This window comes from Homalodisca vitripennis, unplaced genomic scaffold (genome assembly GCF_021130785.1).
Source record: "Homalodisca vitripennis isolate AUS2020 unplaced genomic scaffold, UT_GWSS_2.1 ScUCBcl_6746;HRSCAF=14101, whole genome shotgun sequence".
Taxonomy (NCBI): Eukaryota; Metazoa; Arthropoda; class Insecta; order Hemiptera; family Cicadellidae; genus Homalodisca; species Homalodisca vitripennis.
The window spans coordinates 10,364-28,331 of NW_025782850.1; the positions used below are offsets into that span (position 1 = coordinate 10,364).

A 17,968-nucleotide genomic window follows, 5' to 3' on the forward strand; every position below is an offset into this window, starting at 1 on the left:
TAAGAAAAAGCGATTTTTTAAGTGTTTTTTAAAAACGTAATAAAAAATCCCGTATATTTAAATTCATTTTTAAAAAAATTTTTTTTTTAAAATTTCCCCCTAAAAAAAACCTTTCTTCCTATATTTTTTTAAAAGGGGGGGGCTTATGGGGGGTTGGGGCCTTTTTCATAATTTAAAGGGAAATTGGCCCCCCTTTTTGGAAAAAAAAAAAAAGGGGGTTTTCCCCACCCACAAAAAAAAAGTTTTTTTTTAAAAAAATTTTGTTTTTTTGGGGTTGGAAAAAAAAATTTTTTTAAATTTAAAAAAATTTTTATTTTCCCCCTGGGGGGGTTTTAGGGATAAAACTGAAAAGTTTTTAAGGGTTTCTCAAAAAAAAATTTGGGAAAAATTCCTGCATTTTCTTCCATTTTAAATAAAAAAAAAAAATCCAAAAATTTTTCGCGGTTTTAAATAAAAAATTTTTTAAAAAAAAAAGGGAAAAAAAATTAAAAATTTTTTTTAATTTTTTATTTTTTCCCCGTTTTCAGGGGGCTTTTTTTTTACCCCCCTGTATTAAAAAAAAATATTTTTCACCCAAAACAAAACCCCACCCCCAAAATATATTTTATAATAAATAAAAATTATAAAAATTATTTTTGGGGTTTTGTGGGGTGTGGGGGGGGGTTACGGGTTTTTTTATATAAAGTTTTGATTTAAAACTAGGGCTCGGAAAAAATTTTCTTTTGGTTTTTAAAATCGTGTTGAAAAGGTTTAGTTTTCTTGTCCTTTTATTTTAAAAAAAATACAAAAATATTTTAAATAGGAAATGAAAAAAACTTTTCTACGAAACCCAAAGGGGGGGAGTTTTCCCAAACCCATTACCATGGGGGCTTTTTGTGTAAGGGGGAAAAAACCTTATTTTAAGGGGGTTTTTCCCAAAAATTCCAAAATTAAAATTTTTGTTTTTTAAAGTATTGCGTTAACCCCCTTTTTTTTTTTTGGGCTGAAAGGGCCGGGAAAGGGGAAGGGGGGGAAACGTTTGGGGGCATTTTGTAATTTTAATTTTTTTTTTTGGTTTTTTTAAAATTGGGGGGCCCCCGTTTTTAAAAGTAAAAAAATTAAAAAGTTTTAAAAGAAAAACCCCCCCAGGTTTTTTAAAATTAAAATTTTAAATGAAAAAAAAAAACATTTTTAAATTTTTTTTTATTGGGTTTAGTTTTTTTTAAAAAATAATTTTTAAACGTGAGATTTTTTTAAAATTTGTTCCAAATGGGGGGGCAAAACTGGAAATAAAAAAAAAATTTTTAAAAATGTTTTTTTAATATTTGATTTTCATACCGAAAACCAAAAACCCCTGTTTTCTGATTAAAATTTATCTTTAATTTTTAAAATTTTTAAAAAAAAAAAGATGTTTTTAGAAATTTTTTTTTAAAAATTTTTTGCTGTTTAACACTGGGCAAAAAAATTTTTCGTTTTGTTTTTTATTTTTATAAAAAATTTTTGAAAGTAAAAAAAAAAAAACTAATTGGGGGGGACAATTTGAATTTTTGCTTTTTAAAATTTTGGGGAAATGGAAAAAGTGTTTTGGGGTTTGGGAAAAAAAACAAAATTAAAAGGGTTTAAATTTTGACTAAAAAACGATAAAAAACCCGTTTAAAAATTTTTAGCACAAATTTCCCTTTTTACCCTTTTTTAAAAAAAAAAGGGGATTCGAGGGGCCAAAAAAACCCCCCAAAAAACCTAAAAAAACAAAAATTCCAAAAAATTTTAAAAATTCCCCCATTTTTTAAAAATTTTGTGGGGAAAAAAAACAAAAGAAAGGGGAAAAAACTTTCCCAAAATTAAAAAAGGGGTATTTTTGAAAAAAACGTCAAAGGGGCCCGATTAAAAGTTTAAGGGGGGATTGTTTTTTTTTAAAAAAATCTAAAATTATTGAAAAAACCTTTTTTAAATTGTTAAACCCTTTTCCCATTCCCCGTTTTCAAAAAAAAAAACAAAAAAAATAGGGGGCTGTGTTAAAAAAAAACGGGGTTAAAATAGATTAAAAAACCTTTTCCAGGGGTCATTGTTGGGTTTTCCATACAAAAATTTTTTTAGGGCCCTTTTTGGAAAATCATCTGGTTTTAGTTTAAAATCAAAAACCCCAAAATTTCAGGGAAAAAACCCGGAAAAAGGTTTTTTTTTGGGTTTGGGTTTTTTGGAGAACAAAATTTTTATATTATAACCGTTTTGTTAAAACCGAAATCCTTAAAAAAAAAAAATTTTTTTAAAACGTTTTTGGTTTTTTTGAGGGGGGCATCTTTCAGCTTGAAAAAGGTTTTGGGAAAAAATTTTTCCCCGGGGTTTGTACCAAAAGTGGGTTAAAAAAAAAAAGTAAAAGGGGTTTTTTCCCCCTGAGCTCCCCAGTTTTTACCGGGGCGAAAAAAAGGGAAAAATCAAACACTGTGGTTTTTAAAAAGAAAAGGGCCCTCGAAAAATTTTTGACCCCAGAGATTCCGTAAAGGGGGAAAAAAAAACCAAAAAAATAAATTTTTTTTATTTTTTGTATTTTTAAAAAAAATGTTCTTTTTTATTCAAAAAAAAAAAAACATTTAAAAAAAAAAAAAATACTGAAAAAAAAACAATTTTTCTTCACAACTTGGTTTTTTAAAAATTGGGTTTGGGTTTATCCGATTTTTAATTTAAAAAAAAAAGGGAGTTTCCCGGGTGATTTTTTTTTTGTTTTTTAAAATTAAAAAAAAAAACCAAAAAAAAAAAAGAAAAAAAGGCCCTGGGGAATTTCCCAAAAGGGGGTTAATGTTTCCTATTTGGAAAATGGAAAAAATATGGGGTTAAAAATTTTTTTTAAGTATTGAAGGAAAGAGTGGGGATTTTTTGATGTTTCGAAAAAAAAAAAAAATTGGTTTGTCGTTTAGGGGGGGCTTTTGGTTTACCCAAAAAAATTAACCCCCGGGCCTTTTTAAAAGTAAAAACAAAGGGTGAGCCGAATTTTTTTTTTTCAGGAAAAAGCAAACAGGAAAATTTTCTGGGGCAGGGGCAAAAAAATTTGCTCGTTTTTCCTTTACAGGGTTTCTTTAGTGGGGCACAGTATGGGGTGCAACTTGAAAACTTTTGGGAAAACCCTTTTTACCCCCTTTTCCCCAAAACCCCTAAGGGGGGCCCCTTTTAACCCGGGGGGCTTTTAAAAAATATAAAAATTTAAAAAAAGGGGAAAATAAAGGGCTAATGTTTTTACCGTTTGGATCTCATTTAAACCTTATTACTTTAAAAAGCTACAAAATAAAAAAGCCCAAAATTAAAAAAAATCCCTTTTTAAAACCTAAAAATAGTTTGGTTTTTAGGTGTTTTAAAAAAAAAAATTTACCCATTTTAAATTGGGGGGACTAATATGCAAAAAAATTCCAAACTTAAACGGGAAATTTTTGGGCTCTCTCTCTTTTTTGGGGTTTTAAAAATTTTTTTCCCCTCAAAAAAATTTGGGGGGGAGTCTGTTTTTAAGAGGGATTTTAGGAAAAAAACTTTTTTGTGTAAATTTTGGGAGGACAGATTGGAGTAATAAAAATTTTCGATTGGAAAAAAAAGGTTTTTGGGTTTTTAAAAAAAGAAAGAAATAAAGGAAAACATTTTAACAGTGAGAGGGGGGCAAAAAACCCAATTTTGTTTTTTTGAAAAAAAAGGCGGGGATTTGGGATCACAATGAAAAAAAAAACAATAAAATAGTGGTTGGGTTTTCTTAAGGGGCCAAAAGGGTGTATAGGGGTTTTAAAGGGGCATCAAAAAAATTTATGGGGGGATTTTAGGGGTGAATTTGGGTTTTTCAACTGTTTTTTGGCAATAAAAAAACAGGGGTAGGGTTTTTGGGTTTTCAGGGTTTGGAAACTGAATTATAAATTTTCTTAGTGTAACAAAATAGGGGTTCCAACCCAATTAAAACTTAAAAAGCAAAAATTTTGGTTGGGGAAAACTTTGGGGTTTTTTGGGGTTTAAATTTTTTTCTGGATTTAGGGGTTAATTTATCCTTTGGGGGGGATGGGGGTTGGGGGGGGTGGCTTGGTGGGTTTGGGGGGGGTTTATGGGGGGGTTTTTTTTTGGGTTTGGGGTTTTGGGGGGGGTTTTTTTTGGGGGTTAAAGGGAATATTGGGGTTTTTGGGGGGGGGTTTTTGGGGGGGGTTAGTTGGGGTCCTTTTTTTCGTGGGGGAAGGGGGGGGGGGGGGTTTAATTGGGGGGGGGGTTTTTTTTTTTGGGGGGGGTGGGGTTGGGGGGGGGGAATTGTTTTTTTAAAAAAATTTTGGGTTTGGGGGGGGTTTGGGTTTTTTTAAAAAAGGGGGGGGGGGTTTTTGGGGGGTTAAAAACCCTTTTGAAATTTGGGAAATTTTTTTTGGGTCTTGGGGTGGGGGTTGGGGGGGGGGGGGGTTAAAAAAGGGGGGTTTTTTTTTTTTGAATTGGGGGTTTTTGGGAAAAAAAGGGGGGGGGTTATTGGTTTTTTTTTTGGGGCTTTGGGGGGGGGGGGGGGATTTTGGGGGAATTTTTTTTTTTGGCTTTTCCCATGGAGTATTTTTTTTAAAAATTTTTTTTTAAAAACCCCCTTTTTTTAATTTTTAAAAAAAACCTTTTTTAAAAAATTTTTTTTAAATTTTTTTTTTTTTGGGGGTTTTAAAAAACCGGGGGATTTTTTTTTTTTATTTTTTTTTACCCCTTTTTTTTATTTAAAAAGGTTAAAAACACATTAAAAAAAAGATTGGTTTTGCAAATGTAAAATGGGTTAATTCAAAAATTTTTAAAAGAAAAACCCTTGGGGGTTTTTATTTGGGCCTAACCAAGGGGGAATTTTTAAATGTTTTAAAAATAAACCAAGGTTTAAAAAATTTCCGGTTCAAAAAAGGGGGAATTCAAACCAATCTAAAAAATTTCCCTATTTTACAAACCCTTTTACCATTTTAAGAACTTTCCCGGTTTTAAAATTTAAAAAATTTTGGGGCTTATTTTAAATTCCTTTTTTTTTGTTGTTTAATTAAAGAAACCTTTTTTTTAAAAAAAATAAAAAAAATTTTAAAAGGATTAAAATTAAAAAAAAAAAAATAAACGTTTTTTTTACTCAAAAATTTTTTTCCCAAAAAAAAAGGGGTTTTTTTTAAAAATTTTAAATTTTAACTGAAATTTTCAAAAAACCAAAAACGTTAAATTTAATTTTTTAAGAAGTTTAAATTTAATTTTAAAATTAACTATAAAGGACAAATTAATTTTTCAATTTAAAATTAAAGGGGGAATAAATTTTTTTTTAAAAAAAAAAAAGTTAAAAAATTTGGGGTTTTTTAAAACACCTTTCAGCACATAAGAAAAAATTACCTTTGGGGAAAAAAAATTTTAAAAACCAAATTTTTTTCCCCGTTGGGGGAAAAAAAAATTTGGTTTTTTTTTTAAACCCCTTTTTTTCGTAAAAAACCCCTTTTTTGAGGAAAAGTTTTTGATAAACCCTTTTTTAAAAAAAAAAAACAAGGGGAAAAATTTTTGGGGGAAATTTAAAAAAAAAAAACAAAAATTTTTCTTTTAAAAAATAATTTTTGGGTTTAATTTTAAAAATAGGGGGGAAAATTTTTAAAAAAATTACAATTTTTTATTATTGTAAATGGTAAAGTTAAAAAAAACATTTAAAAAATTGGAAATTTGAAATTCTTGCTAAACACAGTTAAATTCTAACCCGCGCGTGGTGATTGGTCTTTTTAAGTTCGTTTGTTGGGGTCCACTTTTATGAAAGGTTAAGGTTATAATTTTTATTTTAAATGTTTAACTAGCAAATACGCGCTGTTTTTTTTCCTCAATCGACTGAATTACGAATTATTGCAGAGGATTTAAACTAATAATTTACTTAAACTATCAACATTTGCAATAGTATGACATAACCTATAAACTCATTTTTTCTCAACTTTTTTGGGAAAATCTAACAATAATCAATCAATCTAGTTTACATAATAAAACAGGTAAAATCATTCCTTTTTTTGGGTTTAGTTGTTTAAATACGAACTAAAACACCTCCACATTTTCACGAATAAACAAGTTACTGCTTTAAATTTTTCCCTGCGGGGGGAAACCCCCCGTTATCTGCTTTTTTCCCGTGCGGATCCCGTGCGGGGGGGAAACCCCGGGACGGGCACGAACGTTACCGGGGGGGGGTTACCATTTTTCATGATGGGGCTCCGACCGGAACCTATTTAAAAAAGTTGTCACGTCAAAATAAATTTCGAATAACAATATTATTAGAAAAAATTTTTCTATTGTAAAATAATAATTTTTTATTTCCAAAAAAGATGGAAATGAGAAAAAAAAAAACATATGTTTTAATGTAACTAAAAAAAAAAACCATATATACGAATTTAAAAAAAAAAGCAGTGTTATATTTTTCATTTAACTGGGTCATATTGTGGAAATAATACAAAAGCTCATAAAACATTTCTATGCTTATATTTTAGAAGTAAAATATTATGGTTTCGCAGAAGAATAGCGAGAAAACTTTATCCTTGTAAAAATAGTAAATTGTTTATAAAAATAAACTTAAATATAATTTTTTATAGTGCTAAAACTGTATATGGGTACATTTATTAAACTTAAAATACATATTTACATATAATCAGAATTTTTGAAGTTACACAATACAAAGGTAAGCAGCATTGCCTTTGATAATTTGTAAATAATATTTGTGTAAAATATATTGGAACTAATTAGGAACAAAAAACAATCCTTGTTTCCAAATAGCACAAGTATATAATATGTTTCAGTTACATACACTGCATGGTTTAAAGTAACGTTGGGTATTGTCTTAGAATGAAGGGCTAATTTTTGCAAAAAATAACATAAGAGTAATGGTTTTTTTGTCTGGTGATTATACGTGTTTTGTTAGCTAAAATAAACCACGAGTAAATGAATATTTCCAAACAATAAAGAAAATCTTACATCTTGTGTATTCCAAGAATAACGCTTCAGGCATACCTTAGCGAATCTATAGCGTATTGTCCCAGAGATTTTTATTTCACAAGATTCAGGGTATAGATAAAGAGCAAATTGGTGAAGTGCTCTTGACTGATGTATTATCAACGAATAACTGGGAATGTCCATCGCACTTAAGATAATTCTTGGAGGCCGTCTGACCCAAAACTGTATATAAAACAGAAGCTCGAAAGAATCCATACTACACATCATTCACACAGTGTTGAGGTCGAGACAGTTTAAGGTGAGTTTTGATGTTTGATTCATTGCAAAATTTATACAGTATTTCTCTACGATATATATCTATCGAAATTGTTATTTTTTCTAGCATTGTAAATGTTTTATGAAATATTCAAAAACTAATATTTATTACCTACTATCTGAGATGAATACCTATAATGGTACATTGGTACATTTTGTATTCAGTATATTTATTAAATTTTATGGCGTTTGAAGCAAAAACCTAAACGGAATATACTTATATGTATATTATATATAATAAATATAATATAATATGATATAATTACCTTTTACTATATAAAATATAAGTATTAAATTTAAGTTATTCATGTATATCACAAGAACAAACAATTTGTGGTGACAATGTTTTCTAAGTTTTATGATAAATATAAAACTAGTTTGTCGAAATTTTAAACCGGATCTAAAATTTTATATTTGCATTCTTAGTTTTCAGGTCCATTACTGAACGTTTTAAGATTTAATTTTATACAAATATATTTAATAAAATACAAAGATTTTTTCACGATAATAATCGTTTATTAGATCAATGCAATACGATAATGTAGTGGCTGTTAAGTAATAACAAATTGAAGATCAATCCGTTGTTTCCAGGTAAACATGAAACTCTTACTTCTCTCTGCCCTGGTGGCCGTCGCCCTTTCTCATCCTCTGGAAGTGTCCGAGGAAGATCTTGCCCAATGGGAACTGTTCAAGGTAAGGCAGAATACATTTAGACCACAAAGGTAATGCAGAATTGTATAGAGTAAGTAGTGAACTCTTTCCGACAAAGCATGATTATGATCTCGTGTTTACAATCAGATCTTGTTGGCAAGAGTTTGGAGGATATACGGCTGTCTCCAACTGCATTTAGATTATATTAATTGACTCAATAAATTTCTTATTAATATTACGGTAATAGAACTATAAACATGGATTCATTTGATAGATTACAGTCTGAAAATCAACTAGGTCAAAATAGATTTTGTCTAGTAAGGGTTTATGTTTATGTCTAGTAAGGGTAATGAAAATGACTACTAAACTAATAATATTATAGTGTATAGCATATTTAAAAATGTATGTGGTATGTAATAATATTAAAAATACATAATATTAAAGTTATTACTTTTAGAATAATTCCACAAAATAATTCTTATTTATATACCTGAATTAAATTAATTCATAATATTAGCTCATGTTACCTGTTACTTTTTAAATCTAGTTTACTTAATCAGTTTGTTCCTTCATCGGAATATTGTATTAAATAAATATCTAATTTTTCAAATTTGTATTTAAATTTATAAATGTACTTTCTAATAAAGACCAAACATTTATAAAAATATCAAACAAAGATATTAATTTACTGCTAAAGACATTAAAAATGATATATGTATAGGTAACATTACATTGGGACGATTATATTTCAAATCTAATAGAAACCTGTACTTTAGGTGGCCCATGAAAGAGAATACGATACACCAGAAGAAGAACTGAAAAGAAAGAATATTTTCCTGGAAAACCTGCAGTTTGTACGAGAGCACAATGAAAAGTTTGAAAATGGCGAAGTTACTTTTGATGTTGAAATCAATAAATATTCCGATTTGGTAAGTAAATAAATAATTATAGGTTTACAACAAATAATGATAGGATGCAGTAGGATACGATAATATCTAGTCCTATGTGAGACACTATGCTGATTAAATTTATCGCACAAATGTTTTTTATGATTTTTCAACATATTGACCTGTATTTAAAATTGTATATACCAAAGATATCTTCAATCCTTTTCACACGAAAAGTAATATATTTTTAATACCGTGCAGTTGAATTACTTAGATTTTATAGAAATTGTAAAGTTCCTATGCACATAACATATAAACATGGAATGGTATAAAAAAATACGTTATTACGTTATATGAAAATGCTTTTATTTTAAGGCGGAGATACAGCTATCAAGTCCTGTACCACTCAAACTCATACATTGTACAATAAACTTACATTAATATGATAAATTTGCGGTTAAATTTAAATTATACTTTATATAGAAAATTACAAAATTGCTTACGTATATTAAATGAAATGAAGTTAAAGTAAAAGTCTATATATAAAATGATTTAAAAACTTAAAATACAAAAGAAAAGTTTATAAGTATTTTTAAACACAACACAATTCAATATGAAGAAAAAGAAGCCTATACGCATTGAATCACTTTAGATGGAGTTTGAGAGTTACAAGTTTTCTTTATTGGGAGAAACAGTGCTTGTCCCCAAACACAGGGTAATGCAGAAGAATTCAAAGAACACTAAAAAATAACAACTATAATAGGCAGTATGATTGGTAAGATGACGTTTAAAAAGCGTAGGGCTATATTATCACTCTTGACGGCATTACTAGTCATCCTCGAAAACGCGGAATATACGTCAGCCTCACTCACAGAAGCAAACGAGAACTAACAGGCGAACGCATCCCGACGAGCAGCCCTCATCTCGGTGACATAAAAGCGTGCTGAAGAACATTTATCTATTGGTAAATTTACAAAATGGTCATTAATTACGTATTTGTAAAAAAACATTTGAGTTTAAAATATCTAGGCCCTAAACTTTGTTCCATGGTTTCGATCCACGACAATTAGGATAGTGATCTATCTTGTTCTAATATTTACAGCAACTAACCACTTAACATAAACTTATAGCCCTTTTCAATATACAAAAGCCCCATTCAATGTAAGCAAAGGTTTTAAATTTATTACTAATTGACTACCAGTCTAGATTGACTAGCCAAGTAAAATAAATTAAGTTTTACCAATAGCTAGTATTTAGTCTATTTTGTTATTTTGTCCAAAATAAACATATATTAATACAAATACATACGTTCAACTCCCACACAGACCACCGAGGAGTTTGTGACAATGATGAATGGCTACAAGCGCCCAGAGGGATACGAGAGTATTGGAGATAAATTCGACGACTCAGAGAACGTCAAGCTCCCTAAGAACTTGGACTGGAGGAAGAAAGGAGCTGTCACTGAAGTCAAGGACCAAGGATTTTGTGGATCTTGCTGGGCTTTCAGTGCTGTAAGTATTTGAACAGTCATAAAATATGTACTATAGATTACTAGGGATATATTGACATCTCAACCTTGTATATAAGCAAATAGATATAATTGTCTAGAAAACCGTTTTGAAGTGAAGTTGTGTTAAACAGACTGGAAGTCTCGAGGGTCAACACTACCTGAAGACTAAGAAGCTGGTGTCACTCAGTGAACAGAATCTTATGGACTGCTCAACTGCTGAAGGAAACCATGGATGTCACGGTGGTCTCATGGACAAGGCTTTCACTTACGTACAAAAGAACAAGGGCATTGACACAGAGGCATCTTACCCCTACGAGGCTAAAGTACGTACATAATTTAACTTTCTTATTTATATAATTTAAATTATTCTTTTATTATTAATTTATATATTTCTTGCTTCTATTTATAACTTATATATTATCCTAATAAAAAAACACGATAATTTTGCGCAAATATCTTTTAACAAACTGATAAGATGTGACTGGAATCATTCTAAACTCGTTGATATGTGTCTTAGTTAAAAACAATAGCACATTTTGCGCTAACTCTTGTGTGTAGTACTTAATTATAACAGTCCTAGATAATATTCTAAATTGTTTTGTTTACGAGGGTTACGTACGTAAATAATATTCCTTGCTTCTTCATATAACTTATATTTTGCTAAAGGACACGCTAATATTGTGCAAATAGCCTTTATACAAACTGATAGGATGTGATTGGAATCAGTAAAAAACTTTTGATGTATGTCTTAGTTAAAAAAGCACATTTTCGCTTTATTTTATACGTAGCACTTAATTATAGCAGTGCTAAAACATATTAACAATCTTTTTTGCTGTCATTTATAGTAAAATATTAGGTCAAAGAAAACATTTCCCATCCTCATGTTTTTTCCATGTTTCCACTGGAATTTCAGATACCTACAGTTCCAAATTTAAAAAATATACGTGTTTTAATTTACAGAATGGCACTTGCCGCTACAACCCTAAGAACAAGGGAGCCACCGACAATGGATATGTTGACATCACCTCAGGCAGCGAGAAGGCTCTGCAGAAGGCTGTGGCCACGGTTGGGCCGATCTCAGTCGCCATTGACGGTGACCACATTTCCTTTAAACACTACAAGAGTGGTAAGTTCATACTGCAGTAACTAACTCCACCTGTGACAACTCGACTAACATTGTATTTTTCCTCATTACGTAATGTCCTCTTGTTGTCCAGGAGTGTACCAGAATCCTGACTGCTCTTCCACTGCCCTTAACCACGGCATTGTAGCTGTTGGCTACGGCTCGACCAAGAAAGGCGGTGCCTACTGGTTGGTGAAGAACTCCTGGAGCAGTAACTGGGGCATGAACGGCTACGCCATGATGGCTAGGAACCACAATAACATGTGCGGTATTGCTACTGCCGCTAGCTATCCCAAGGTTTAATTACTTCCTTTGTATATGATATATGGCCGAGTTATTAAACTTACCTGAGCATTGAGATATTAGTTATTTTTTACCTTATATAAATTATAATACACTTTTATTGTAATAACTCTTTAAGCGAAAACTCTTCATAGACATGCACTATAGAGTTGCCGTTTTAGTCAAGGTATAAACTTATTATGAATTTTTGTTTTTTAAATTAAAAAACCATAAAGGTAATTTAAAACATTAACAAAATAAATTTTAATGTATAGTTTTAGTAAATTACTTGCATTTTTTATATTTTGTATTGGTAATTTTTAAATTATTACATAATGCATATAACACGCACAAATTTAATATTGAGGATTTTTTTAGTTACAATACCACAGAGAGTGAATATATCATTTAATAAATATGTAATTTCCAAAAATAATTTTGTACTTGAAATTAAACAGTAATATGTAATCATCACAAATATGTGACAGACTCTCCGTAGAACGATGAAAAGGAATTGGACCATAACATTTTGTCTCAGAAATTGAAACGTAAGAAAACCTCTAAATATTCTGCTTGGGTCTATTACGAGTGAATAAATTATTACTTCAACAATGAACTAAATTTGAAAAAAACACCAGCAGGTTACATGATACTTAAAGAGATAGATATAAATTTGGCTGTATATCTTTCGAACAATATCAGTTCTTTTCGTAGTATTTATGTTTTAAATTTTGAAAAAGTCTTGTTTATTACACGTTACATTACATACTTTTTTAATTGTAGTTTTTTCAGTGTAAGACAGTTTACAAATAATTTTCTAAACTTAAAATAACATTTTATCTTTTGGAATTGACTAAATACAAATTATTTATTCTTTTAATTAAAAGTTTCTTTTTTTTTTTTGGTAATATTCCAAATTTAAATACGGCTATGAACATCGACTGTAACAAAATATGATGTATTGAAAATTATATTCCACATAAATAAGGAGCTAATGGTAAATAGTTCTCAATTGTGTGTATGTCAATTTAGTATGTACAATTTTATAAAACTGTGAATCCTTATAAACCTCAAATAATTAAGTAATAAAAGTCACAAAATAGCCCAACAAAATACCTCAACAAAATAGTTATTTTTGAAAAATACAAAAATATGTAATAATTAACAAAAATACTAGTACTAAGATTATTTAGTGGTTAATATTTCTGTTATATTCTAGAATATACACGCTATATTATCCTGAAAAAGGGATCTTTATATACTTGCACACATTAGCTTTATATGTGTGTAATACTATTAGAATATTTTAACAGTAATGTAATTTTTATGTTAAAGTTACATAGACAAGAATGAACTTTATGTTGGTGTATGTCTAACTATGAACGTAATCTAAGCGTCATTCATGCATGGTACGCATGATGCATATAATGAGGAAAAAGGATATGTCTGCCGGAAGGATGAAACCTTGTTTTGTACTATTTCCTATCTGTCTGTCTATAGGACATCTATAAAATGAAATGATCAATACGGATTTTAAATGATGCATTCAAAGTTAGCGAAGGCTGTTACGAGACGTATTGTGGCGTAATCACACGTTATGCTATTAGGACAAATAGGAAAAATAAAATACGATTGGTAACTTATGTTGTGTTTAAAAACAGAAGAGTATGTATGAATAATCAACAGCGAGGAGCAAAAGTTAGATGATCCTGAACAGGGGCGATCGTGATCACAATGAAACAGCAATAAGATGATGATTGATTACTAGACCAGGATATATCAGATCATAAGTTAGTTACACTCATGAGATATAGATGACATTGTTTTGAACTGTCTAGTATTCATGTCAGGATAGGTTGGATTTACTGTTAGAAACTGAATAAAATTGCTTAGTGTACATGGTTCAAAATACACTCACTGCAAAAAACTTAGATAAAAACTTTATATTAGGTTAAAATTTGTTTACTGCAATTAGTAAACTTTATTAATATAAGAAGCAGGATGTGCAAATATAACGTGGCTGCTTGCAACTTGTACGTTTATCAGTGGGTTCATATACCTGCCTACTTCAGGCTAACCTTCAATGTTAAAATACAGACATAATGAGAATAGCGGTAATTTAACAGCCTATTAAGAAATAAGAAATAACTGGTTTAAGATTTTCAATTCACAGTTCTAGTAATAACCATAATAAGACGACAGATCAATATTTTAAGCGCATGTAAATTTTGTAAAGCATACGAAGAAATACACTTCAGTCAAAGCTGAAAAAAGTCGTTCAAGAAATATTCTAAGAAATGCTCTCCTGCAGCTCGAACAAATCAGTAAAACATACAGATCACATATTAATTACCCGTTTTTTTTAATAAAATACTTATAATCTCGTACTTTGTTAGATGATGTTTTTCATTGAAGGAAACATCACAGTATGTCTCAAACCACCTGTTGAGTTGATGGCTTCCCTTTGAGCTGATCTTAAGGTTCGCTTTCTCTGCTCGATTTACTAATCGTAGCGTTAATTCAACAGTGCACTTGTTTAGCTTTAAGGTCAGAACATGTTCGAATAATTAGTTTTTATTTAGTATGTTACTGGATGTTACATTACCACCAACAGCCTTAATAATTTTTTCATTCCCGATGCTTGATGATGGCAAAAGTTTTCACCAGAAAAGTGGCATAATCAGAAACATGAATCGTAGTGAAGAGCTATCTCTATATTAATCGAAATAAATACAGCACAGACAAATCATAAATATGAAAAAACCTTAAAAATGCACTGTACCTAGTGGCACGCTTCTACTTTCCGTAAGAAGGTTCTCCAGATTAAGTGAAGTCGTAACTAGAAGTTATTTCAAATATTGTGTAAGATTAAGCAATACTAGTTAAGTAAATTTAGAAAGATTCTTTAGTACAAAATACCTTGTTGGTACACATATATAGGTCTGGGAAGCCTAATTTTTTCAACAACTTTGTACCAAATGGAAGATTCATAGTTGGATATCTCTGAGGTCACATTAATGAATACATAGTATGAAAAGTTTATTTACAAGTTTAATATGGAACAGAAAATCCTATTTCAATTAAGGGGGTTCGGTATCCAAAAAATGAAATTTTTATAAATTTTCGTGTTTTAATATTTTATTATTCTATGACTAATTCCTGACATTTTAATGCAAAAAATATTAAAATCCGATGATGGGAACTATTTTTATTTTTATTTTGAAAAATATATTACATGCCAACAATTTAGTGTTTCCATTGCAACTGAAGTATTTGTTATAGTAACACAGTTGTATTCTTCCAAACTATGATTTAGATTTATGGTTTGGTACACCTGCCTTGTCTACTAACAAAAAATACAGCTGTCTATAACTGTCTTCAGTTACAATAAACCAATTTTGTGTTTGTAAACAAAACAAGTTCTGTTTGTGGATGTAGTTACTGTTATTTTGTTTGTAGAACGCATTTGATTCTAAAATGCCTAAAGTAATAGAATTTTTAAGAAGAGAAAAAGTGAGTTTTACAAAAAGAAAGTAGTTGTAGAGTGTGAAAGCAGTGGTAGTGGTGTTGTTTTGGAAGAAACTGTGGAAGATAGGTTAGTTGAGAGTGAAACTGAGCCTAGTCCTACGCCGAATAATGAGGACACAGATGATGTTGTTAGTGCTTCAAAAGTGAAACTAGGTAATATCAGTCAAAATTATAAAAACATAACTGATAAGGAGCCTAATTTCCAAAATGATATTGTTGATTTTAAAAAACTTAAAATGTAATTTCTCAAATAGCAGTATGCAAACAGTGTCATCAACCGATCGATTTTAAAATCAAGTATCGTGTAGGCCTTTTTTTCTCGGGGAACTTTTCATGTGAAGGTTGCAATGAAAAGACACTGGCCTCTTATGAAAACTCCTTAGTCTTGCAAAATAGACCTAATGATGATACAAAATTATATGACATAAATGTAAGATTGGTGTATGGCATGTGTACGATTGGCAGAGGCCAGACGGCTGCCGCTACACTATGTGGCGTACTAAATCTGCCCTCTCCTCCATCACGGTTTATGAATTACACACAACTGTTAGGGTCTGTGACTGAAGATGTTTGTTTTAAGATTTGAAGGAAGCAGTAGAAGAATCAGTGATTATAAATGAAGGTAGGAGGGATTTGACAGTAGCCATAGACGGGACATGGCAAAAGCGAGGCCATACATCACAAAATGGTATAATCACTGCAACATCTGTGGATACCGGTAAGGTAATTGATGCAGAGATTTTATCTAAGTATTGTCGTTGTAAAGACAAATTAATTGGACAACATAGTGATAAGTGCAGTGCAAACTATCTGGGAGTAAGCGGAGGCATGGAAGTTGTCGGAGCTCGTGCGATTTTCCATCGGTCCCTACCCACTTACAATGTTCGCTACGTTGAATACTTAGGTGATGGGGATTCGAAAGGGTTTTTTAGTGTTGTGGAAAGCAAGCCCTATGTGTGATGAGTGCCTGGTAAAAAACTAGAATGCATTGGGCATGTGCAGAAGCGCATGGGGACTCGCCTAAAGAATTTTAAAATTAAAAGAGGGAAAAAAACAAACAAACCGATGGAAAAAAATAGGCGGTCGGAACAGACTGACTGAAGCTGCCATATTAGCCATACAAAAATATTATGGTCTAGCAATTCGAAGAAATGCAAGCAATTTAGAAGACATGCGAAAAGCTGTTTGGGCTGAGTATTACCATTTGCTATCCAGCAATACAAATCCTCAACACGGACTTTGCCCAATAGGGAGTGAAAGTTGGTGCAAGTACCAAAAGGCTATGGCTTGTAATGAAACTTATGACCATTCCAAACATTTTCACCTTCCTGCTGTCATCATGAACAAGATAAAGCCTATTTTTACAGACCTAAGTGCACCTGATTTGCTTCGTAAATGTCTCCACGGTAAGTCACAAAACCCAACTGAGTCCGTAAACCAAGTAATCGGCTGCCTGCCAAAAACTGTCTTTGTTGGCATACACACCTTGCACTTAGGAGTGTATGATGCCATAAGTTCCTTCAATAAAGGAAATATGGCAAAATGTATGGTTTTACAACATCTTGGAATGACTGTTGGACATAATTTTTGTGAAACAATGAAAAAGCTGGACATAGCTCGCTTACAAAAAGCTCAACGCATGGCTACCGAAGTCGCAAAAAAATCAAGGCAAGCTCGCTCAAGTGCCAAGAGGAAGCTGGAAGATCAGTGGGAAGAGTTGAAGGATCCTGATAACCCTAGTTATGCAGCTGGATGTCATTAATATTATAATAAAGGTCAGTGAATTCACTTATTTGATGTGTGTTGCCTTTAGCTGCGATTTCCCGAAAATTAACTTTTTTATCACTTATGTACCTTTTTCTCAAGATCCACTGATCAGATTAACATAAAAAATACACATGTACTTAAGACCAGTACACACATTTAGAGCGGAAAACATTATAAAAATCTATTTTAAATTTTTATTACAAAAATTATAATTATAAATTATTTTACAAAAAAATTAATAAATTTTTTATTTACAACAAATTAAATAAAAACTTCTTTTTTTTAACTTTGTTCGCTCTAAATGTTAACAAAGGTCTAAATAGTAGTGTCCTAAAGTTTGATGATATAGCTTTAAAGGTTTCTGAGAAAAAGGTACATTAAATTGGCCAAATTAACATGTGAAGGATAGGGCATACCGAACCCCCTTAAATAGCGACTACTTTCGGGTTTTGTAATCTACTTTCAGTGCATGGAGAGGTATTTTGAAAATTTACACCTCCGATCAGACTGCTTCCTAGTCTGCAATATAAAATTGGTATTAAATCATTCTCCTTTTCACTGCACACTGGGCAAATTTTTCAGACGGCTTATAACAAAAATAATGTGGCCATAATTGTTTATAGGAATCTTCATATTTTACTAGAAAGAGCTTGGAATCATCATTGAACAATTAATTGCTAATCCGTGCTATAGCAAGATGTTAAAGCTATATCATTATTCCTTTATTATAAAACAGCACAAGTTTGCTGTGTAGTGTAATACGTGAGTAGTCAATTTCATAACTTTTTTACACATTTAGTTAACTTTGCTTATTATGGTTGTTTTCAGAATTAAATTCCCTACAATCTGTATTAGGAAAACAATTTGTTTATTGGTCATTTAAACAATGTTATTGGACAAACAGACATTTAAGACGGTATTTTTGTTATTATACGTATTTTTTGGGGAAATTTCTACTTTTCTCAAAAACTGTTACATTACAACCTTAAAAAGTGGTTT

The 17,968-nt window shown here is 30.8% G+C and overlaps 1 protein-coding gene across 2 annotated transcripts; it reads left to right on the forward strand.

The window, feature by feature from the left end:
• The first annotated feature begins 7,148 nt into the window (after positions 1 to 7,148).
• LOC124373935 (procathepsin L-like) lies at positions 7,149 to 11,750 on the forward strand. 2 transcript variants are annotated; one of them, XM_046832244.1, is made up of 8 exons: positions 7,149 to 7,204; positions 7,813 to 7,914; positions 8,649 to 8,801; positions 10,085 to 10,270; positions 10,401 to 10,586; positions 10,879 to 10,884; positions 11,230 to 11,395; positions 11,487 to 11,750. In XM_046832244.1, exons 2-8 carry the CDS (start codon positions 7,819 to 7,821, stop codon positions 11,693 to 11,695), a joined length of 1,002 nt encoding a protein of 333 aa, XP_046688200.1. In that variant the 5' UTR covers positions 7,149 to 7,204; positions 7,813 to 7,818; the 3' UTR covers positions 11,696 to 11,750. The 2 variants fall into 2 exon arrangements, with proteins under 2 accessions (XP_046688200.1, XP_046688199.1); XM_046832243.1 differs by lacking the exon at positions 10,879 to 10,884 and having other exon boundaries at positions 10,401 to 10,592.
• The last annotated feature ends 6,218 nt before the right edge of the window (positions 11,751 to 17,968 follow it).

Coding starts and splice junctions, on each gene's coding strand:
- LOC124373935 (XM_046832243.1), top strand. CDS start 7,819: ATGAAACTCTTACTTCTCTCTGCCCTGGTGGCCGTCGCCCTTTCTCAT. Junction 8,802..10,084: donor TCAATAAATATTCCGATTTG/GTAAGTAAATAA, acceptor ACTCCCACACAG/ACCACCGAGGAGTTTGTGAC. Junction 11,396..11,486: donor CTTTAAACACTACAAGAGTG/GTAAGTTCATAC, acceptor CTTGTTGTCCAG/GAGTGTACCAGAATCCTGAC.